The 22,324-nt window shown below is 53.2% G+C and overlaps 1 protein-coding gene across 1 annotated transcript in view; it reads left to right on the top strand.

Moving 5' to 3' along the window:
• Nucleotides 1-20,134, top strand: part of COL22A1 (collagen type XXII alpha 1 chain) — a gene marked incomplete at both ends in the record, with an annotated part of 216,583 nt that extends 196,449 nt beyond the window's left edge. Inside the window, 4 exons of the mRNA XM_084212415.1 lie at nucleotides 16,647-16,713; nucleotides 18,368-18,550; nucleotides 18,915-18,992; nucleotides 19,947-20,134. Of these exons, the coding sequence (XP_084068541.1) occupies nucleotides 16,647-16,713; nucleotides 18,368-18,550; nucleotides 18,915-18,992; nucleotides 19,947-20,134 (516 nt within the window). The remainder of the gene's footprint in view (nucleotides 1-16,646; nucleotides 16,714-18,367; nucleotides 18,551-18,914; nucleotides 18,993-19,946) is intronic.
• Nucleotides 20,135-22,324: the final 2,190 nt, after the last annotated feature.

The following is a 22,324-nucleotide window of genomic DNA, read 5'->3' on the forward strand; positions in this document are numbered from 1 at the left end:
GACCTGGGTTCTGCCCTTGTGTCCCCACAAGGCCCTGCAGTGCCCCAGGCTGGGGGCAGAGTGGCTGGAGGGCTGCCCAGTGGGAAAGGCCCTGGGGCTGACAGTGGCCAAACATGAGCTGGCATGTGCCCAGCTGGCCAAGGAGGCCAGTAGTCTTCTGGCATGCTCTGACAGCATTGTGTCAGTAGGACCAGGGTGCTGACTGTCCCTCTGTGCTGGACACAGGGGAGGCCACACCTCAAGTGCTGTGTGCAGATGTGTGACACTGTAAAGACGCCATTAGTGAGACATGCTGATGCGCTAATTAAGGTGCCAATATGATCATCTACCAAAGTTAACAATGGGGATTTTATTTAACTATGAATGTGGGGTCGAGAGATAGACAGGAATAGGAAAGAGGAGGGTGAGATGGAAAGAAGGGGAAAACAGAGGGGAAGGGAGAGACAAAGCAGAAGACAGTCTGAGACACTTGGCTCCAGCAGTGTCCTGTCAGTCCTTCCTCAGGCTGTGCTTCTCTGTTCTGGGCCTCCCAGTTGTTTTTTTGGAGGTGTTGGTGTTCCAGGGTCAGCACCTTTCTCCATTCCATATAGGGGTATCCAGGAAGGTGTTTTCCTATTTTCCATATGAAAGGCAACTGGGCATGCCTTCCTTTGCCTTCAATGCCGAGGCCCAAGCAGCCTCAGAAATAGGAGCATTTTCTGGCTCCTAATGCAGCCTGAGGGATGCAGCCCTCAATGCAGACTGGGCCTGGAGTCAGCTTCTGTGGGATTCTACAGGGCAGTGCTTTCATCCTTCTTCAGCCAGATCTCTTCAACCTTGCTGCTGCCTACTGCTGGCTTGGGGGTGAGGGATTAGGGCTGGAAGCAGGACCTGCCTTTGGAAAGTGGTGACCCAAGGGTGAGCAGTCATCTTTGGTGACCGTTCTGCTGCTGGCCCCGGGCTCACTCCTCTGGCTGCCCCCTGAGGCAGCTGAAGGAGAAAAGCCGTCGCAGAGCCCGCCGGGCCCTCTTGGCCATGGAGCGCCATGGCCGTGGGGCTGGGGGCTGTGGGACTGTGGCTATGCCAGCAGTGGAAGCAGGGACCTGGTGCTCAAGGGGCTGGGCAGGCAGCGGGCAAGCACCAGCCATCACACCAGCACCACAGAGCTTTTCCTGGAAAGGGGTGGACTGGACACAGCCAGCATCCATGCCTGCAGCATCGACCTCCTCCGTGCTATCAGCAGGTGAGGCACAAACCACAGACATCTTTGACTCTTCTGGCAGTGCCATGGGGAAAGGCTCACTGTGCCCCTCATCACAGGGATCGCTGTCCAGAGGAGAAGCTGCTGGTTCTGCTCCTTCCTCTTGCAGTGGGAGGGACAACTCGCTCTCTGGCTCACTGTCCCCCTCTCCTTCACTGTCTCTTTCAGGGAGCTCTTCTTCCTCCCACTTTTCCAGTAGCTGGTCTAGCTGAGTGTCCCTGGACGGTGAATCCTTGTTGTTAAAGAGAGACCACAGCTCTTCAAACAGGTCGGGAGGCAGGAGCTGTGCATAGTTTTCGCTCTCTCCTGAGCAGTCTGTGGTCCAGCTACAAAGGCTTTCTGCATCCAGGGAAGCAAGGATGTCTTCTTCCAACTTCTTCTGCTCCCTTTCCTCGATGTTCAGGAAATGCTTTGATGTATCTTCAGGCTCTGTGCACATCAGCTTGCCGTGTGTGGTTTGCTCAGGCAGCTGATGAGTTCCCCTCTCCTCACAGGAACTACCAAGGGAGGGAGAAGCTGAGAAGCATGAGATTTCCTCAGCCCCCATCATGGGGGAAGTCTCATTGTGCCACTCATCCCATGGATCTTTGTCCAGGGCAGAAGTTGCTGCCTCTGACTCTTCCTCATGGAGAGGGAGAAGTGATGCACTTTGTCGGTCGCTGTCCCTGTTTCCTGCAATCTCTGTTTCTGGGAGTTCTGTCCCCTCCCACTTCTCCCCTGGCTCCTTTGGAGAAATCTCCAAGCCCTGTGAATTGTCAGAGCCAGACTGCTGCTCTGGCAACCGGGCAGGAGACAGGAGCACAGAGGAGTTTCCAATGTCTGTGTTGGAGTCTTTGTTGAAGCTGGGAGCTCTGTTCATCACCTGAGTCTCTGCATCTGTCTCTTGGCAGAGAATTGACCACTCCTGAGGGCATGTGGACTTGGTGGACCTTTCCTCATTCAGGCATGGGGCAAGGCCTCTAAATGGATCTCTGTAGTTGTTGCCACCGTGCTCTTCCTGCACATCGGTGAGCTCCTCTGTCTCGGTGTGCTCCAGGTGTTTCCAGGCAGGCTGGGTCCCCGTGCGGAGCAGCGTGCCGCCCGCACGTCGCAGGGGTGGCAGGCGATGGCCCTGCCTTGCTGCTGACCCTCGCCAGAGCCTTTCAGCTGAGCTGTCTGGGGAAGGTGTTTCCCTGGCCCTGTCAGCAGCCATAGTGCCCCATGGAGAAGGTGGCACTAGGTCTCGGTGGCTCCTGCCTACATGGCCTGCGGGACATGCTCTGCCTCTGGGAGAAGACCCAGAAGCTGCCAGGGCTGCTGGCACAGGGAGCAGCGTGATCTGTGCCGAGGCTGCTCTTGGCGTTTTAGGGCTGAGCTGGTGTGGAGATGCGCCAGTCAATGGAGGGCCGTGGAGAGGCGGCAAGTCTGACACAGACAATCTTTGTGTCCGTGTGACTGTGCCACTGAGGGGCACTGAGTGCCTTCCCTCCAGGCTGTCCTCCTGTGTTCCATGTCCTGTGTGTGTCCATGCAATGTCTTGTAGAGGGAAGAGTCTGTGCCGGTGGAGGGGCACGATAGTCGCCCATGTGACCTCCGCTGCTGCCTGCGGGGTGGGCAAGAGATGGAGGCGGCTGTGCAGGCACACTGTCCCTCCTTGTTCTGGCAAGCCTGGCCCTGGCCCTAAGGCACGCGCCGACCACAGCAGCCAGGTCAGGCTGGGTTCCCAGCTGCGCTCGCTCTCTCTGGGCCATTCCCTCATCCCGGCCATCCTGGCACCGCCTCCTCCCCAGAGCATGGCCTGGAGCCAGGTTTGGCTGCCGCTCTCTGCCCCCAGCCCTCCCCCAGGTCCCACTGCTGCCTTTCCCTCCATTCCCGTCCCTCACCTGTCGCCGCTTGGACAGCAGCGGCTGTCCCTCACGGGACTGACAGTGGGAGTTCCCTTCCTTTCTCTTTGACATCTTGTCAGGGTCTTGACAAACACTGGCCAATTTCACCCGGGAGAGCTGCTTCCTCCTGAGGAGCTGCTTCCTCCTGAGGAGCTGCTTCCTCCTGAGGAGCTGCTGCCTCCTCAGAGAGCTGCTCTCCTGAGAGTGACAACACGAGGGCTTTGGCCCTACAAGAGCCCTGCGTGTCACCGCATGGACTCGTGTCACAATGAGCCCTGGGCACGATGTAACCGTGGGTCACAAAGGCCTGGTGGGCACGGACACCCCTTGTCATGGAGAGACATGGAGACATCCTTGGGCACAAAGGCCTGCTTTAGGCCTTTGCCCCTCAATTTTTCCTCTGCTTGTTCCTCTCCCAATGACCTGCTGCTCTCTGTCTTCCCACTTTGTGTGTTCCTCTCCTAAACATCCTCAGAGAACCCCTTGGCTCTGACAGACAGCTTTTCACACCCAGACCACCATGTATTCCGCTCCTTAGCTCCCCCTCATTTAGAAAGACAAATCAGGAAGGCAATAATCCATTAGCACTTCATCTGGCCACTACTGTAAAAGACAATAAATGTGTTTGTTTACAAAGATTAACAACAAAGGAAGGGCAAGGAAAATTTTCACTCTATATTGGATATGCAGCAGGCATACAGCTCTGAAGGATGAGGAAAAGGCTGAGCTACTGAATGCCTTCTTTGCCTCCGTCTTCAACAGACAGATCCATTCTCCAGAGCATAAGCAGTCCCCTGACCTGGCAGACAGTGACCAGGAGCAGACCAGCAGTCCTAGGGGAAATCATTAGTGACCTGCAGAGCCACTGAGACCCTGACAAGTCTGTGGAGCTGGCTGGGAGACCTTCAAGGGCGCTCAGGGAGCTGGCAAAGAGCTCACTAAGCTGCTCTCCATCCTTTGTTATCAGTGCTGGACTGCTGGGGAGGTCCCACGTGGCTGGAGGTGGCAATGTGCCTTGTATGGCCAAGAAAGGCCACAGGAGGATGTGGGGAACTGCAGGCCTGTCAGCCTGACCTCAGGGCCCAGCAAGGTTCTCGTGCAGATCATCCTGAGGGGGATCACAGGGCAAGAGAGGGCAGCTGAGGGATCAGGCCCCACCAATGTCAGCTTAGGAAAGACAGGTCCTGCCTGAGCAATAGGATGTCCTTTGAGGACCAAGGGACCTGCCTCAGGGATGAGCAAAAAGCTCTGCATGGAGTCTCTCTGGACTTGAGCAAAGCCTTTGACTCCATCTCCCACAGCAGAGTCCTGCAAAAGCCGTCAGCCCAGGGCTTGTGCAGGGGCACTCTTGGCCGAATTAAGAACTGTCAGGATGGCTGGGACCAGAGAGTGGTGGGGAATGGTGCCACGTAGAGTTGGCATCCAGTCACCAGTGGTGTCCCCTGGGCCCTGTCCTGTTCAGTGTCTGTCCTGCAGATGTGGACAAGGGCATTGAGGGTCCCCTCGGTCATAAATTTGTGGTGACACCAAGGTGGGTAGGAGTGTCAATGTGATGGAGGGTAGGAAGGCTCTGCAGGGAGATGTGGCCAAGCAGCATTGATGATGTGAGGCCAGCAGGATGAGGGTCAGGAAGATCCAGGACTGGGTCCTGCCCTTGTGTCCCCACAAGGCCCTGCCGTGCCCCAGGCTGGGAGCAGAGTGGCTGCAAAGCTGCCCAGCAGGAAAGGCCCTGGCGCTTCTGACCGACAGAGGCTGACTGTGAGGTGGCATTTTCCAAGCTGGGCAAGAAGCCCAGTGGCCTTCCTGGCATTCTGTGTCAGCACTAGTGTGGCCAGCAGGACCAGGGTGGTGATTGTGCTGTGTGCAGAAGTGTGCCCTGGTTAAGATGCAATCAGTGAGAAAAGCCTCTGCCTGAATTAAGGTGCCAAGAGGACTATCTGCCAAAGTTAACAATGTTGATTTTATTTAACTATGAATGTGGGGGAGAGAGATAGAAAGGGATAGGAAAGATGAGGATGACACAAAAAGAAGGGGAAAACACGGAGGGAAGGAGCACGAGTTGTGCGTAGTTTTTGGTCTCTCCTGTACAGTCTGTGGTCCAGCTACAAAGGCTCTGCTGGACCCAGGGGCATTCTGTATCCAGGGAGGAGAGGATGTCTTCTTCCAACTTCTCTAGCTCTTCTGCCTTGATATTTAGGAAATGCTTTGATGTATCATCAGGCCCTGTGCACATCAGCTTGCCATGTGTGGTTTGCTCAGACAGCTGATGAGCTCCCCTCTCCTCACATGAGCGTCCAGGTGTGGGAGAAGCTGAGAAGCATGAGGTTTCCTCAGCCTCTGACATGGGGAAAAGCTCGCTGTGCCCATCATCCCATGGATCTTTGTCCAGGGCAGAAGTTGCTGCCTCTGACTCTTCCTCATTCACAGGGGGAAGCGATGTACCCTGTGGGTCACTGTCCCTGTTTTCTGCAATCTCTGTTTCTGGGAGTTCTGTCGCCTCCCACTTTCCCCCTGGCTTCTTTGGATGAATCTCCAAGCACTGTGAGTTGTCAGAGCCAGACTGCTGCTCTGGCAAGCGGGCAGGAGACAGGAGCTCAGAGGAGTTTCCAATGTCTGTGTTGGAGTCTTCGTTGAAGCCGAGAGCTCTGTCTGCATCTGTCTCTTGGCAGAGACTTGACTTCTCCTGAGTGCATGTGGACTTGGTGGACCTTTCTTCACACAGGCATGGCGCAAGGCCTCTAAATGGATCTGCAGAGGTTTTGCCACCATGCTCTTCCTGCAACTCGGTGAGCTCCTCTGTCTCGGTGTGCTCCAGGTGTTTCCAGGCAGGCTGGGTCCCCGTGCGGAGCAGCGTGCCGCCCGCACGTCGCAGGGGTGGCAGGCGATGGCCCTGCCTTGCTGCTGACCCTCGCCAGAGCCTTTCAGCTGAGCTGTCTGGGGAAGGTGTTTCCCTGGCCCTGTCAGCAGCCATAGTGCCCCCTGGAGAAGGTGGCACTAGGTCTCCGTGGCTGCTGCCAGGGCCGGCGGGACATGCTCTCCCCAGAAGCTGCTGGGGCTGCTGGCAGAGGGGGCAGCTTGTTCCGTGCCGAGGCTGCTCTTGGCAGCTGAGGGCTGAGTTGCCACGGAGGAATCACTGTCAAAGGAGGGCCGTGGAGAGGCGGCAAGTCTGACACGGACAATCTTTGTGTCCGTGTCACTGTGCCGCTGCGGGGCACTGAGTGCCCTCCCTCCAGGCTGTCCTCCTGTGTTCCATGTCCTGTGCGTGTCCATGAAATGTCCTGTCTAGGGTTGAGTCTTTCCCCATGGAGCGGCACGATGGTCACCCATGTGACCTCGGCTGCTGCCTGTGGTGGCCTCTGGGGCACCTGTGGGAAGTAGCGGGAGGTGAGAAATGGAGGCGGCTGTGGATTGAGGCGGCTGTGCAGGCACACTGTCCCTCCTCATTCTGGCAAGCCTGGCCCTGGCCCCAAGGCAGTTGCTGACGACAGCAGCCAGGTCAGGCTGGGTTCCCAGCTGCGCTCGCTCTCTCTGGGCCATTCCCTCATCCCGGCCATCCTGGCACCGCCTCCTCCCCAGAGCGTGGCCTGGAGCCAGGTTTGGCTGCCGCTCTCTGCCCCCAGCCCTCCCCCAGGTCCCACTGCCGCCTTTCCCTCCATTCCCGTCCCTCACCTGTCGCCGCTTGGACAGCAGTGGCTGTCCCTCACGGGACTGGCTGTGGGCCTTTGCCTCCTTTCTCTTTGACATCTTGGCAGGGCTCTGACGAACACTGGCCAAGGGCACCCGGGAGAGCTGCTTCCTCCTGAGGAGCTGCTGCCTCCTCAGATAGCTGCTCTCCTGAGAGTGACAACACGAGGGCTTTGGCCCTCCAAGAACCCTGCGTGTCACCGCATGGAGCCGTGTCACAATGGCCTCTGGCCATGATGTAACCGTGGGTCACAAAGGCCTGGTGGGCACGGCCACCCCTTGTCATGGAGAGACATGGCGACGTCCTTAGTCCATAGTAAAGGCTTTTTTTAGGCCTTTGCCCCTCAATTTTTCCTCTGCTTGTTCCTCTCCCAATGACCTGCTGCTCTCCCTTTTCCCACCTTTTGTGTCCCTCACTTATCCCCAAAGAACCCCTTGGCTCTGACAGACAGCTTTTCACACCCAGCCCTCCATGTGTCTCAACCCTTAGCTCCCACCTCATGTACAAAGATAATCAGGAAGGCAAATGCTTTGGCAGGGCTTCATCTGACCACTACTGTAAAAGACAATAAAATGTGTTTGTTTACAAAGATTAACAACAAAGGAGGGCCAAGGAAAATCTTCACTCTATATTGGATATGCAGCAGTCATACAGCTCTGAAGGATGAGGGAAAGGCTGAGCTACTGAATGCCTTCTTTGCCTCCGTCTTCAACAGACAGATCCATTCTCCAGAGCATAAGCAGTCCCCTGACCTGGCAGACAGTGACCAGGAGCAGACCAGCAGTCCTAGGGGAAATCATTAGTGACCTGCAGAGCCACTGAGACCCTGACAAGTCTGTGGAGCTGGCTGGGAGACCTCCAAGGGCGCTCAGGGAGCTGGCAAAGAGCTCACTAAGCTGCTCTCCATCCTTTGTTATCAGTGCTGGACTGCTGGGGAGGTCCCACGTGGCTGGAGGTGGCAATGTGCCTTGTATGGCCAAGAAAGGCCACAGGAGGATGTGGGGAACTGCAGGCCTGTCAGCCTGACCTCAGGGCCCAGCAAGGTTCTCGTGCAGATCATCCTGAGGGGGATCACAGGGCAAGAGAGGGCAGCTGAGGGATCAGGCCCCACCAATGTCAGCTTAGGAAAGACAGGTCCTGCCTGAGCAACAGGATGTCCTTTGAGGACCAAGGGACCTGCCTCAGGGATGAGCAAAAAGCTCTGCATGGAGTCTCTCTGGACTTGAGCAAAGCCTTTGACTCCATCTCCCACAGCAGAGTCCTGCAAAAGCCGTCAGCCCAGGGCTTGTGCAGGGGCACTCTTGGCCGAATTAAGAACTGTCAGGATGGCTGGGACCAGAGAGTGGTGGGGAATGGTGCCACGTAGAGTTGGCATCCAGTCACCAGTGGTGTCCCCTGGGCCCTGTCCTGTTCAGTGTCTGTCCTGCAGATGTGGACAAGGGCATTGAGGGTCCCCTCGGTCATAAATTTGTGGTGACACCAAGGTGGGTAGGAGTGTCAATGTGATGGAGGGTAGGAAGGCTCTGCAGGGAGATGTGGCCAAGCAGCATTGATGATGTGAGGCCAGCAGGATGAGGGTCAGGAAGATCCAGGACTGGGTCCTGCCCTTGTGTCCCCACAAGGCCCTGCCGTGCCCCAGGCTGGGGGCAGAGTGGCTGCAAAGCTGCCCAGCAGGAAAGGCCCTGGCGCTTCTGACCGACAGAGGCTGACTGTGAGCTGGCATTTTCCAAGCTGGGCAAGAAGCCCAGTGGCCTTCCTGGCATTCTGTGTCAGCACTAGTGTGGCCAGCAGGACCAGGGTGGTGATTGTGCTGTGTGCAGAAGTGTGCCCTGGTTAAGATGCAATCAGTGAGAAAAGCCTCTGCCTGAATTAAGGTGCCAAGAGGACCATCTGCCAAAGTTAACAATGTTGATTTTATTTAACTATGAATGTGGGGGAGAGAGATAGAAAGGGATAGGAAAGATGAGGATGACACAAAAAGAAGGGGAAAACACGGAGGGAAGGAGCACGAGTTGTGCGTAGTTTTTGGTCTCTCCTGTACAGTCTGTGGTCCAGCTACAAAGGCTCTGCTGGACCCAGGGGCATTCTGTATCCAGGGAGGAGAGGATGTCTTCTTCCAACTTCTCTAGCTCTTCTGCCTTGATATTTAGGAAATGCTTTGATGTATCATCAGGCCCTGTGCACATCAGCTTGCCATGTGTGGTTTGCTCAGGCAGCTGATGAGCTCCCCTCTCCTCACATGAGCGTCCAGGTGTGGGAGAAGCTGAGAAGCATGAGGTTTCCTCAGCCTCTGACATGGGGAAAAGCTCGCTGTGCCCATCATCCCATGGATCTTTGTCCAGGGCAGAAGTTGCTGCCTCTGACTCTTCCTCATTCACAGGGGGAAGCGATGTACCCTGTGGGTCACTGTCCCTGTTTTCTGCAATCTCTGTTTCTGGGAGTTCTGTCGCCTCCCACTTTCCCCCTGGCTTCTTTGGATGAATCTCCAAGCACTGTGAGTTGTCAGAGCCAGACTGCTGCTCTGGCAAGCGGGCAGGAGACAGGAGCTCAGAGGAGTTTCCAATGTCTGTGTTGGAGTCTTCGTTGAAGCCGAGAGCTCTGTCTGCATCTGTCTCTTGGCAGAGACTTGACTTCTCCTGAGTGCATGTGGACTTGGTGGACCTTTCTTCACACAGGCATGGCGCAAGGCCTCTAAATGGATCTGCAGAGGTTTTGCCACCATGCTCTTCCTGCAACTCGGTGAGCTCCTCTGTCTCGGTGTGCTCCAGGTGTTTCCAGGCAGGCTGGGTCCCCGTGCGGAGCAGCGTGCCGCCCGCACGTCGCAGGGGTGGCAGGCGATGGCCCTGCCTTGCTGCTGACCCTCGCCAGAGCCTTTCAGCTGAGCTGTCTGGGGAAGGTGTTTCCCTGGCCCTGTCAGCAGCCATAGTGCCCCCTGGAGAAGGTGGCACTAGGTCTCCGTGGCTGCTGCCAGGGCCGGCGGGACATGCTCTCCCCAGAAGCTGCTGGGGCTGCTGGCAGAGGGGGCAGCTTGTTCCGTGCCGAGGCTGCTCTTGGCAGCTGAGGGCTGAGTTGCCACGGAGGAATCACTGTCAAAGGAGGGCCGTGGAGAGGCGGCAAGTCTGACACGGACAATCTTTGTGTCCGTGTCACTGTGCCGCTGCGGGGCACTGAGTGCCCTCCCTCCAGGCTGTCCTCCTGTGTTCCATGTCCTGTGCGTGTCCATGAAATGTCCTGTCTAGGGTTGAGTCTTTCCCCATGGAGCGGCACGATGGTCACCCATGTGACCTCGGCTGCTGCCTGTGGTGGCCTCTGGGGCACCTGTGGGAAGTAGCGGGAGGTGAGAAATGGAGGCGGCTGTGGATTGAGGCGGCTGTGCAGGCACACTGTCCCTCCTCATTCTGGCAAGCCTGGCCCTGGCCCCAAGGCAGTTGCTGACGACAGCAGCCAGGTCAGGCTGGGTTCCCAGCTGCGCTCGCTCTCTCTGGGCCATTCCCTCATCCCGGCCATCCTGGCACCGCCTCCTCCCCAGAGCGTGGCCTGGAGCCAGGTTTGGCTGCCGCTCTCTGCCCCCAGCCCTCCCCCAGGTCCCACTGCCGCCTTTCCCTCCATTCCCGTCCCTCACCTGTCGCCGCTTGGACAGCAGTGGCTGTCCCTCACGGGACTGGCTGTGGGCCTTTGCCTCCTTTCTCTTTGACATCTTGGCAGGGCTCTGACGAACACTGGCCAAGGGCACCCGGGAGAGCTGCTTCCTCCTGAGGAGCTGCTGCCTCCTCAGAGAGCTGCTCTCCTGAGAGTGACAACACGAGGGCTTTGGCCCTCCAAGAACCCTGCGTGTCACCGCATGGAGCCGTGTCACAATGGCCTCTGGCCATGATGTAACCGTGGGTCACAAAGGCCTGGTGGGCACGGCCACCCCTTGTCATGGAGAGACATGGCGACGTCCTTAGTCCATAGTAAAGGCTTTTTTTAGGCCTTTGCCCCTCAATTTTTCCTCTGCTTGTTCCTCTCCCAATGACCTGCTGCTCTCCCTTTTCCCACCTTTTGTGTCCCTCACTTATCCCCAAAGAACCCCTTGGCTCTGACAGACAGCTTTTCACACCCAGCCCTCCATGTGTCTCAACCCTTAGCTCCCACCTCATGTACAAAGATAATCAGGAAGGCAAATGCTTTGGCAGGGCTTCATCTGACCACTACTGTAAAAGACAATAAAATGTGTTTGTTTACAAAGATTAACAACAAAGGAGGGCCAAGGAAAATCTTCACTCTATATTGGATATGCAGCAGTCATACAGCTCTGAAGGATGAGGGAAAGGCTGAGCTACTGAATGCCTTCTTTGCCTCCGTCTTCAACAGACAGATCCATTCTCCAGAGCATAAGCAGTCCCCTGACCTGGCAGACAGTGACCAGGAGCAGACCAGCAGTCCTAGGGGAAATCATTAGTGACCTGCAGAGCCACTGAGACCCTGACAAGTCTGTGGAGCTGGCTGGGAGACCTCCAAGGGCGCTCAGGGAGCTGGCAAAGAGCTCACTAAGCTGCTCTCCATCCTTTGTTATCAGTGCTGGACTGCTGGGGAGGTCCCACGTGGCTGGAGGTGGCAATGTGCCTTGTATGGCCAAGAAAGGCCACAGGAGGATGTGGGGAACTGCAGGCCTGTCAGCCTGACCTCAGGGCCCAGCAAGGTTCTCGTGCAGATCATCCTGAGGGGGATCACAGGGCAAGAGAGGGCAGCTGAGGGATCAGGCCCCACCAATGTCAGCTTAGGAAAGACAGGTCCTGCCTGAGCAACAGGATGTCCTTTGAGGACCAAGGGACCTGCCTCAGGGATGAGCAAAAAGCTCTGCATGGAGTCTCTCTGGACTTGAGCAAAGCCTTTGACTCCATCTCCCACAGCAGAGTCCTGCAAAAGCCGTCAGCCCAGGGCTTGTGCAGGGGCACTCTTGGCCGAATTAAGAACTGTCAGGATGGCTGGGACCAGAGAGTGGTGGGGAATGGTGCCACGTAGAGTTGGCATCCAGTCACCAGTGGTGTCCCCTGGGCCCTGTCCTGTTCAGTGTCTGTCCTGCAGATGTGGACAAGGGCATTGAGGGTCCCCTCGGTCATAAATTTGTGGTGACACCAAGGTGGGTAGGAGTGTCAATGTGATGGAGGGTAGGAAGGCTCTGCAGGGAGATGTGGCCAAGCAGCATTGATGATGTGAGGCCAGCAGGATGAGGGTCAGGAAGATCCAGGACTGGGTCCTGCCCTTGTGTCCCCACAAGGCCCTGCCGTGCCCCAGGCTGGGAGCAGAGTGGCTGCAAAGCTGCCCAGCAGGAAAGGCCCTGGCGCTTCTGACCGACAGAGGCTGACTGTGAGCTGGCATTTTCCAAGCTGGGCAAGAAGCCCAGTGGCCTTCCTGGCATTCTGTGTCAGCACTAGTGTGGCCAGCAGGACCAGGGTGGTGATTGTGCTGTGTGCAGAAGTGTGCCCTGGTTAAGATGCAATCAGTGAGAAAAGCCTCTGCCTGAATTAAGGTGCCAAGAGGACCATCTGCCAAAGTTAACAATGTTGATTTTATTTAACTATGAATGTGGGGGAGAGAGATAGAAAGGGATAGGAAAGATGAGGATGACACAAAAAGAAGGGGAAAACACGGAGGGAAGGAGCACGAGTTGTGCGTAGTTTTTGGTCTCTCCTGTACAGTCTGTGGTCCAGCTACAAAGGCTCTGCTGGACCCAGGGGCATTCTGTATCCAGGGAGGAGAGGATGTCTTCTTCCAACTTCTCTAGCTCTTCTGCCTTGATATTTAGGAAATGCTTTGATGTATCATCAGGCCCTGTGCACATCAGCTTGCCATGTGTGGTTTGCTCAGGCAGCTGATGAGCTCCCCTCTCCTCACATGAGCGTCCAGGTGTGGGAGAAGCTGAGAAGCATGAGGTTTCCTCAGCCTCTGACATGGGGAAAAGCTCGCTGTGCCCATCATCCCATGGATCTTTGTCCAGGGCAGAAGTTGCTGCCTCTGACTCTTCCTCATTCACAGGGGGAAGCGATGTACCCTGTGGGTCACTGTCCCTGTTTTCTGCAATCTCTGTTTCTGGGAGTTCTGTCGCCTCCCACTTTCCCCCTGGCTTCTTTGGATGAATCTCCAAGCACTGTGAGTTGTCAGAGCCAGACTGCTGCTCTGGCAAGCGGGCAGGAGACAGGAGCTCAGAGGAGTTTCCAATGTCTGTGTTGGAGTCTTCGTTGAAGCCGAGAGCTCTGTCTGCATCTGTCTCTTGGCAGAGACTTGACTTCTCCTGAGTGCATGTGGACTTGGTGGACCTTTCTTCACACAGGCATGGCGCAAGGCCTCTAAATGGATCTGCAGAGGTTTTGCCACCATGCTCTTCCTGCAACTCGGTGAGCTCCTCTGTCTCGGTGTGCTCCAGGTGTTTCCAGGCAGGCTGGGTCCCTGTGCGGAGCAGCGGGCCGCCCGCACGTCGCAGGGGTGGCAGGCGATGGCCCTGCCTTGCCGCTGATCCTCGCCAGAGCCTTTCAGCTGAGCTGTCTGGGGAAGGTGTTTCCCTGGCCCTGTCAGCAGCCATAGTGCCCCCTGGAGAAGGGGGCACTAGGTCTCCGTGGCTGCTGCCTACATGGCCGGCGGGACATGCTCTCCCCAGAAGCTGCTGGGGCTGCTGGCAGAGGGGGCAGCTTGTTCCGTGCCGAGGCTGCTCTTGGCAGCTGAGGGCTGAGTTGCCACGGAGGAATCACTGTCAAAGGAGGGCCGTGGAGAGGCGGCAAGTCTGACACGGACAATCTTTGTGTCCGTGTCACTGTGCCGCTGCGGGGCACTGAGTGCCCTCCCTCCAGGCTGTCCTCCTGTGTTCCATGTCCTGTGCGTGTCCATGAAATGTCCTGTCTAGGGTTGAGTCTTTCCCCATGGAGGGGCACGATGGTCACCCATGTGACCTCGGCTGCTGCCTGCGGCTGCCTCTGGGGCACCTGTGGGAAGTAGCGGGAGGTGAGAAATGGAGGCGGCTGTGGATTGAGGCGGCTGTGCAGGCACACTGTCCCTCCTCATTCTGGCAAGCCTGGCCCTGGCCCCAAGGCAGTTGCTGACGACAGCAGCCAGGTCAGGCTGGGTTCCCAGCTGCGCTCGCTCTCTCTGGGCCATTCCCTCATCCCGGCCATCCTGGCACCGCCTCCTCCCCAGAGCGTGGCCTGGAGCCAGGTTTGGCTGCTGCTCTCTGCCCCCAGCCCTCCCCCAGGTCCCACTGCTGCCTTTCCCTCCATTCCCGTCCCTCACCTGTCGCCGCTTGGACAGCAGTGGCTGTCCCTCACGGGACTGGCTGTGGGCCTTTGCCTCCTTTCTCTTTGACATCTTGGCAGGGCTCTGACGAACACTGGCCAAGGGCACCCGGGAGAGCTGCTTCCTCCTGAGGAGCTGCTGCCTCCTCAGATAGCTGCTCTCCTGAGAGTGACAACACGAGGGCTTTGGCCCTACAAGAACCCTGCGTGTCACCGCATGGAGCCGTGTCACAATGGCCTCTGGCCATGATGTAACCGTGGGTCACAAAGGCCTGGTGGGCACGGCCACCCCTTGTCATGGAGAGACATGGCGACGTCCTTAGTCCATAGTAAAGGCTTTTTTTAGGCCTTTGCCCCTCAATTTTTCCTCTGCTTGTTCCTCTCCCAATGACCTGTTGCTCTCCCTTTTCCCACCTTTTGTGTCCCTCACTTATCCCCAAAGAACCCCTTGGCTCTGACAGACAGCTTTTCCCACCTAGCCCTCCATGTGTCTCAACCCTTAGCTCCCATCTCATGTACAAAGATAATCAGGAAGGCAAATGCTTGGCAGGGCTTCATCAGGCCACTACTGTAAAAGACAATAAAATGTGTTTGTTTACAAAGATTAACAACAAAGGAGGGGCAAGGAAAATCTCCGTTTTTAATTGGATTTGTGGCTAGAATACAGCTCTGAAGGATGAGGAAAAGGCTGAGCTACTGAATGCCTTCTTTGCCTCCGTCTTCAACAGACAGATTCATTCTCCAGAGGATAAGCAGTCTCCTGAGCTTGCAGACAGTGACCAGGAGCAGACCAGACCCTCTGCAATCCTGGAGGAAATCATTAGTGACTAGTGACCTGCAGAGCCACTGAGACCCTGACAAGTCTGTGGAGCTGGCTGGGAGCACCCCAAGGGCCCTCAGGGAGCTGGAAGAGCTCACTAAGCTGCTCTCCATCCTTTGTTATCAGTTCCAGACAGACATGAGGTCCCACCTGGCTGGGATTGCCAGTGTGACACACATGCCCATAAAGGCCACAGGGAGTATGCAGGGAGCTGCAGGCCTGTCAGCCTTACCTTGAGGCCAGTCAAGGTTCTGGAACAGATCATCGGGAGGGACAGGGGGGAATCACATGGCCCAGAGAGGACAACCAAGGGATCAGGCCCAGCCAGTATGAGTTTAGGAAAGGCAGGTCCTGCCTGAGCAATGGGATGTTCTTTGAGGACCAAGTGACCCTCCTTAGGGCTGACAGAAAAGCTGGGGATGGAGTCTCTCTGGACTTGAGCAAAGCTTTTGACTCCCATCTCCCACAGCACAGTCCTGCAAAAGCCATCAGCCCAGGGCTTGTGTGGGGGCACTCTTGGCTGGGTTAACTGTCAGGATGGCCGTGTGCAGACAACGGCTGGAAATGGAGCTGCAGTGATTTGGTGTTCGGTCACTAGCAGTGTCCTCTGTGCCCTGTCCTGTTCAAAGTCCCAACAAGGTCCTGCAGTGCCCCAGGCTGGGAGCAGAGTGGGTGGAAATGTGCCCAGTGGAAAAGTCCCTGTGGTTGCTGGCCGACATCAGCCGAATGTGAGTCAGCATATGTCCAGGTGGGCAAGGAGCAGGGTGGCCTCCTGGCCTTCTGTGTCTGCACTAGTGTGGCAGCAGGACAAGGGAGGTGATTGTTGCTCTCTGCTGTGTACTGGGGAAGCTGCACGTTATATTCGATGTCCAGTTCTGGGCCCATAAATTCAGGAAGGACATTGAGGTTCTGGAGCAGTTCCAGAGAAGGGAACAGAGATGGTGAAAAGGTTGGAGCCCAACTCCTGTGAAGACTGAGGGTGCTGGTGTTGTTCTGCTTGGAGAAAGGGAGGCTCAGGGGAGATTTTATTGCTCTCTAGCTGCCTAAGTGGAGGATCTATCCACATGGGGTTTAGTCTCTTCTTCCAGACAGCTAGTGATAGGAGAAGAGAACATAGTCTCAAACTGTGTCAGGGAGGTTTATTTTGGACACTATGAAGAATTTCTTCACAGAAGAGATAATTAGATACTGGAATGGGCTGCCCACAGACGTGGTGGAGTCACTGTCCCTGGAGACATTTAAGGAAAGACTGGATGTGCCACTCAGTGCCATGGTTTACTTGACATGGTGGTGTTCAGTCAAGGGCTAGACTTTATGATCTCAGAGGTCTTTTCCAGCCCATTTGATTCTGTGATTGTTTTGAGTCCTTTTACATTCCTCTTTTAGGCAGACACTGCAGCCGTGTGTGTGCTGTGGGTGATGACGTGGCACCTGCTGAGCCCTTTGTGGAGGTCTTAGTTTGCACATCATAGAACCACAGTGTGTTTTGGGTTGAAGGGATCTTAAAGATCATCTACTTCTATGCCACCCACTTAGTGAGGTTGCTCCAAAGCCCACCTGACTTGCCTTGAACACTTCCAGGCATGGGGCATCTGCAGTTTCTCAGGGCAACCCATTCCAGGCCTCACCACTCTCACAGTAAAGAATTTCTTCCTAACATCTAATCTAAATTTTTTCTCTTTTAGTTTAAAACTGTTCCCCCTTGTCCTATAACTATCTGATCCCTTTACTGTGGTTATCTAATCTCATCACTGTGATTCTGACTCTTCAGGGAGAGCCCCCTTCTCTAGAGACTTTGAGGAGACTCATCCAAGAGGAGTTATCCAAGCAGCTAGATGGTAAGTATTCAGTACCAGGAAGCCAGAAGATGGATCTGAGAGTATGAAAGATGCTTTCCAGAGCTGTGCTGGAACCTGAACCTCTCCTCCTTAAGGAAGGTGGTATTGCAGCAAGCTTGCTTGGAAGATGTGTGAAATGAAATGTGCTTTACAGTTCCCCAGGCTTTGATTTTCCCAGCTATAGCACAGAAAGTAATCAGAGTAGATCATAAACTTTCTTTTGAGGTCCCAACTGGAGAAGAAATGTTTTTTTGCCTATGACTTTTGATACTCATCAGTATAAGAAGAAGGGCTGGCGAGGATATGGGCTGCTGTTTCTCTCAAAGTTTGAGAATTGCAGACCACTACTGATCCCATTGACGGTGAGATGCAGAGCTGTAGTCCTTCTTACACAGCTCTTGACGTAGCTGACACACAGCTGCAGGTGTTTTGTTCCATGCGCAAAGAATCACAGGTAAACGTGGTGATCATTTCACAGGTTTTATTTACACACTCTCAGTCTTCAATATCCACACCAGTCTGAAAGCATTTAAGATCAATGAAGAGAAGATAGAACACTCTTCTCCCTCTGTTCTGTAGAATGTTTATGTGATGTTGAGAGTTTTATGAGCTCTCAAGGTTGCTGTCATGGTGTAACCCCAGCCAGCAACCAAGGCCCATGCACCGCTCACTCCCTCCCCCACCAGCAGGATCAGGGAGAGAATCAGAAGAGTAAAAGCTGGAAAACTCATTGGTTGAGATAAAGACAGTTTAATAGGTAAAGCAGAAGCTGTACCCAGAAGCAAAACAAAGCAAGGAATTAACTCCCTGCTTCTATGGGCAGGCAGGTGTTCTGCCATCTCCCGGAGAGCAGGGCCGCATCACAGGTAATGGTTACTTGGGAAGAAAAACACCATCACTGCAAATGTCCTTCCCTTCTCCTTCCTCCCCTCACTTTGCACACTGAGCTTGATGTCACATGGTCTGGAATATCCCTTTGGTGAGTTTGGATCACCTGTTCTTCCCAAAACCCCAAATGTCCTCCCCAGAGTGGCCATACAAAAAGCAGAAAAGGCCTTGGCTCTGTGTGGGCCCTGCTCAGCAATAACAAAAGTATCTCTGTATTATCAACACCAACCCAAAACACAGCCCCATACCAGCCACCATGAAGAAAATTAACTCCACCCCAGCCAAAACCAGCATGATTTTTCAGGGTCTTAGCACTGAAATGGCAGGCAGTGTGTGCCGGTCTGGAACAGCCTGGAGCAAGAAAAGCTTTCTCCCTACAGACCAGCCATATAGCATCTCTGCATCACTGAAGCAGTAGGGAAAGGCTCTCCTTTTCAGAGCAGCAGTGGTCCCAGGGGTCCACCATCTGCACAACTAAAGGAAGGGACATTTCAATTCCTTGGAGGACAAGGAGCAGAGGATGAGAGAAAGGTTTATGATAAAGTATGGAATTTAGAAGAAATTTAAGGCTACTAAAAATGAGATTTAAACAATTTAGAGAGGATCAGGGAGTCATAATCATGGATAATGGGGGGACAGAAAATGGGTGGCCCTGGAAGATTGATCTGTACAGTACTTGGGACTTTACTGGGCCCCTGGTTCTGGCTTTCCATCTCTTGGAGCATAGTCCTTCTAGTCTAACAAACCCATTTCCCTCTCTTCGCAGCAAAGTTACCCTACATCCTGGCTCACATACAGCCTGCACAGGTAAAAGCATCCCATGGCAGACCAGGACCTCCTGGTCCCCCTGGGAAGGAAGGACTCCCAGGAAGAACTGGCCCTCCAGGAGAGCCTGGCCGGCCTGGACAGATTGGGTCTGAAGGGCCACCTGGACCAATTGGGCCCAAAGGTAAGTGAAACTTGGTGTGTTGAGGCAGTCCAATAAAAGGATGTGTCCACTCGACTTTGGCATCCACCTTTCCTTTGAGTAGCTTATAAATTGTCCTCAAAATGCAGGTGTTGGAAGCAACCTCAGTCTGTTGCACCAGAGGTGTTGAATATGACCAGCAATTGCTGGTGTATTGCACCTCTGGCCAGAACTAGAGTAGGGAAAGTCTTCATTCCCACCTAATGTCCTCTCTCAGAGGATTGGCCACAATTAGGAACTGTTTTTACCAAATATATTGGCTTCAGCATGGATGGAAGACCTATACTAGTGCTTAGCTCTGTAGACCATGCTCATCAGTTCATATTTTGTCTTTTCCTCTCTACAGGAGAAAGAGGAGCAAAGGGTGAGAAAGGAGACACTGGCATTGGTCAACGAGGGGAAATGGGTCCCCCAGGAATTCCAGGTGTGTTATTCAGAACACCCCACAAAACACATCACTTAGAACCACTGCCAGGACATAGGTCTCTGCTGTACTAGAGAGATGATCAGGATAACATAAAAACAGCAGACATGATTGCTGTAGGATGTGGCGCAAAGGGAAGAACTGTATCATTAACATCGCATCTGGCCACCTTTATTTTCTCAGCCTGATGAATGAGTACAATGAACTATCTCAGTTACAGCTAACTGACCTTTGGGTCAAATCCAAAGTGAAGTTTTAATTATAAGATGTACTGTCAAGTGTTTTCTCTGTCCTTGGCAGAGTCTTCCTGTGACCAGTCTGAACCCAGAGGTTCAGGCAGTTTCAGATATTATAAAAGGTCATATTGAACACCTGTGCCTTGGGGATAGAACTTCTGCTTTGCTATTACTGACAAAGCAGCAGCAAATACAGTTTGTCGGCAGTCTGAAATTAGGCACCATAGATAATTTTTGCCTTCACTGCTTTCTTGGGAAAGGAACTATGGGAAGCCCTCATAACCCCATTGTCTGCATCTGGCAGATTGGCCTTGCATTGCCTTCAAATAACAATGTGCCCACTATTCTCTGCACCAGTGAATTATCTCCCCAGGCTGGCTCTTGCCTCCACTTTCCCATTCTCAACTCCTCTCTGAGGACTGTATGTCATTAGTTGTCTTGTGCATCTCCGCAACTTCAGCATGGAGGTAGAAGAAGAGCAGCCATATTGGAGCTGAGCATCCCAAGGTCGCCATAGGGAGTGGAAATCTTTATTTCAGAGGAGACACTCTGGTTGTATCCTTGAGATACATCCTAGCCAAATCCAAACCTATGGAAGCTGCTATCTGCATCCCAGTTGGGCAGCAAAGCCATCTCCTGTGATGTTACACTGCTGAGTACTGCACTCTGGGCGTGTCACTCTGGTGCCACTCACCAGGGCATTTTGTTTCTCTTTCAGGCCTCCCAGGGGAGCCTGGTTATGCCAAAGATGGGATGCCAGGACCTCCTGGCCCTCAAGGTGAAGCTGGTGTGCCAGGTCTGGCAGGTCCCCAGGGACCCCCGGGAGCCAATGGACAGTGTGACCCCTCTCAGTGTGCTTACTATGCAAGCCTGGCTGCCCGGCCCTCCAATGTCAAAGGGCCATAGTGAGCAGAGAGCACCCCCAGACTTGTTTTGAAAACTTGAATTCCTCACACCTGCCAAGAGCTCTCCAATGTCTTCAGCTGCGTTTCTTTCGTGGGAGGCCTTCTAAAGCCAACAAATGCTGCCGGTCGGTCAGATTATTTTTATGAATTATAATTATTATTATTATTATCTTTGATGTGATATGTGAACTTATTTTTTTGTTTGTTTTCTCTAACATCAGGGCATATTAAAATGCTAAAAATAAGTGGGTTTTTTTCTCTTTTGAAAAGCGTATAATAGCAATGTGTTGTGTGACTGTTTATGCAAAACCATTCCAATGCCAAATTTTTTATCTGTTATCTGATTAATTTTTTCCAAAGCTTTATCCCTCACCCTTTCAGCTCAAATCAAATCCTGCAGCCTGGAGCATTAACTGTGACACACAGGCACAGGATTGTTGGTGCTATTTGCCATCCACATGGCAGGGAGGAAGATAAAGTCATACCAAAGCTGGAAAAGGTGTCTCCAGTACATCCAACTCTCCCAGTGGACAATTTTGAACAGCTAGTGTGTGCTTTCCAGAAGATCCCTGTTAAATTTAATATTATTCTGCTGATAAATGAATCAATATTCTATAGGAGCTACTTTTTCATGGAGTCATGTGGGATTTCTTTATAAAGGCCTTTATGGATGACACAGAAGATTTAAACCTCTCTGTACTGGAGAGTTTTTTTCCAAGAAGTGGAGCTTTCTTACCTCTGTCAGGGAGATGCATATGCAAGGTTATCCTCTGTCAGGTTAAGGATGCCAAATCCCTTGTGCAATGTCAGCACAATCACAGCTCCCTGCCACTGCTTCACCCAAAAATCAGCCAGAGCAGCATAGAAAGCCCCCTGGTATTAAAAACTCAGGAAGCCAACTGTGACCCAATTCACTGTTTTGGTTGATCCATTATGACAATAACTTGGCAAGTTGTGTTACTTAGAGGGCTGGTGCATAGTGCAGCCTGGTCTAGGAGGTTGTTGATCTTTGATGAAAGGATCAGAGCAAAGAGATGTTCAGAAACATGGGGGAAATTGTGTTTGAGGGTGAAAGCAACAAGCCAGACAGTGGCCATTTCTCTCTATCAGCTAATTGCCAAAATCAGCCTGAGAATGCAGACAAAATAAAAAGGGGATGGAGTCTGAAAAGACCTTCAGAATAGGTCATTAATGAGCTCTGACCAAGCCATGCCCACCCACTAAGTGCAGATCTGAGAAGTGACCAGGCCTCGGATATGTGCCAGCCAGCAAAGCAGCTGCGTTTTCAAACCTCTTCTGCACAAAGCAGTTTGGAGTGAGAGATGGGAGTAATGGACCTGACACAGGCACTAAGTGCTGAATGTGTTTGGGAATCTGGTCTGCTCTTCTGAAGACAGAAAAGAGGCACCCTGCCCTGCTAACACATTCTCCATATGGCATAGTGCTTCCAAACTGGCCAGCCCAAGCAGAAGCCACAGCTGTTGATAACCAGCCCAGAATCATACCCTGAGGCTAAAGTGCAGAGATAAGCTTTTGCCGGTCTTGGAGTCTTTTCTCACCCAGTAGCAGATAAAATTTACCTCTGCTTTACTGAAAAATGAAATTAAATAACAAGTACAAATGCCAGGGTTAAACAAAGTCTTTACTGTGTAGCTCTTAATGGTGCTATTTTTGCTATTTCCTATGCAAATAAACTCTTTGATTTGATTTTACTGTGTTTCTTGCTATGGAAAGACCAATTAAAGTGAAAATACCATGAAGTAAAAGCTTACCACTTTTAAGTAACTCTCGATGGTATATCTGTTACTGTACTGCATTTGGGTTAGCTTGCTGGATTTTAGTATTAAGCAAACATGTTGATCACCTATTTAACAGAAGCATTTTTCTTAGTCCAGGCTGAGATTTCCTCCCTCCAGTGGTGAGGCAGAACAGGGTCCCTGTTTGAGAGCACCTCCTAACATGGGAAGAGACATTGTTTTGGGTAAATGTGGTGGCAATGAACAAGTGCTATGGAGCCATGCAAATGTGTCATTTAATTCCTGTCATTATGATGACACCTTCATCTCTACAGGCTCTCAACATGTTTGTCTGATGTGCCATGCATGCCATAGAATTCAGTACATTCTAGTGCACCATGAGAAGGGAATCTACATAATAATGTTCTGTTAAACAAATTTCAGCATCTTTAACT

The sequence above is a fragment of the Fringilla coelebs genome (genome assembly GCF_963513975.1).
Source record: "Fringilla coelebs genome assembly, chromosome: 1".
NCBI lineage: Eukaryota > Metazoa > Chordata > Aves > Passeriformes > Fringillidae > Fringilla > Fringilla coelebs.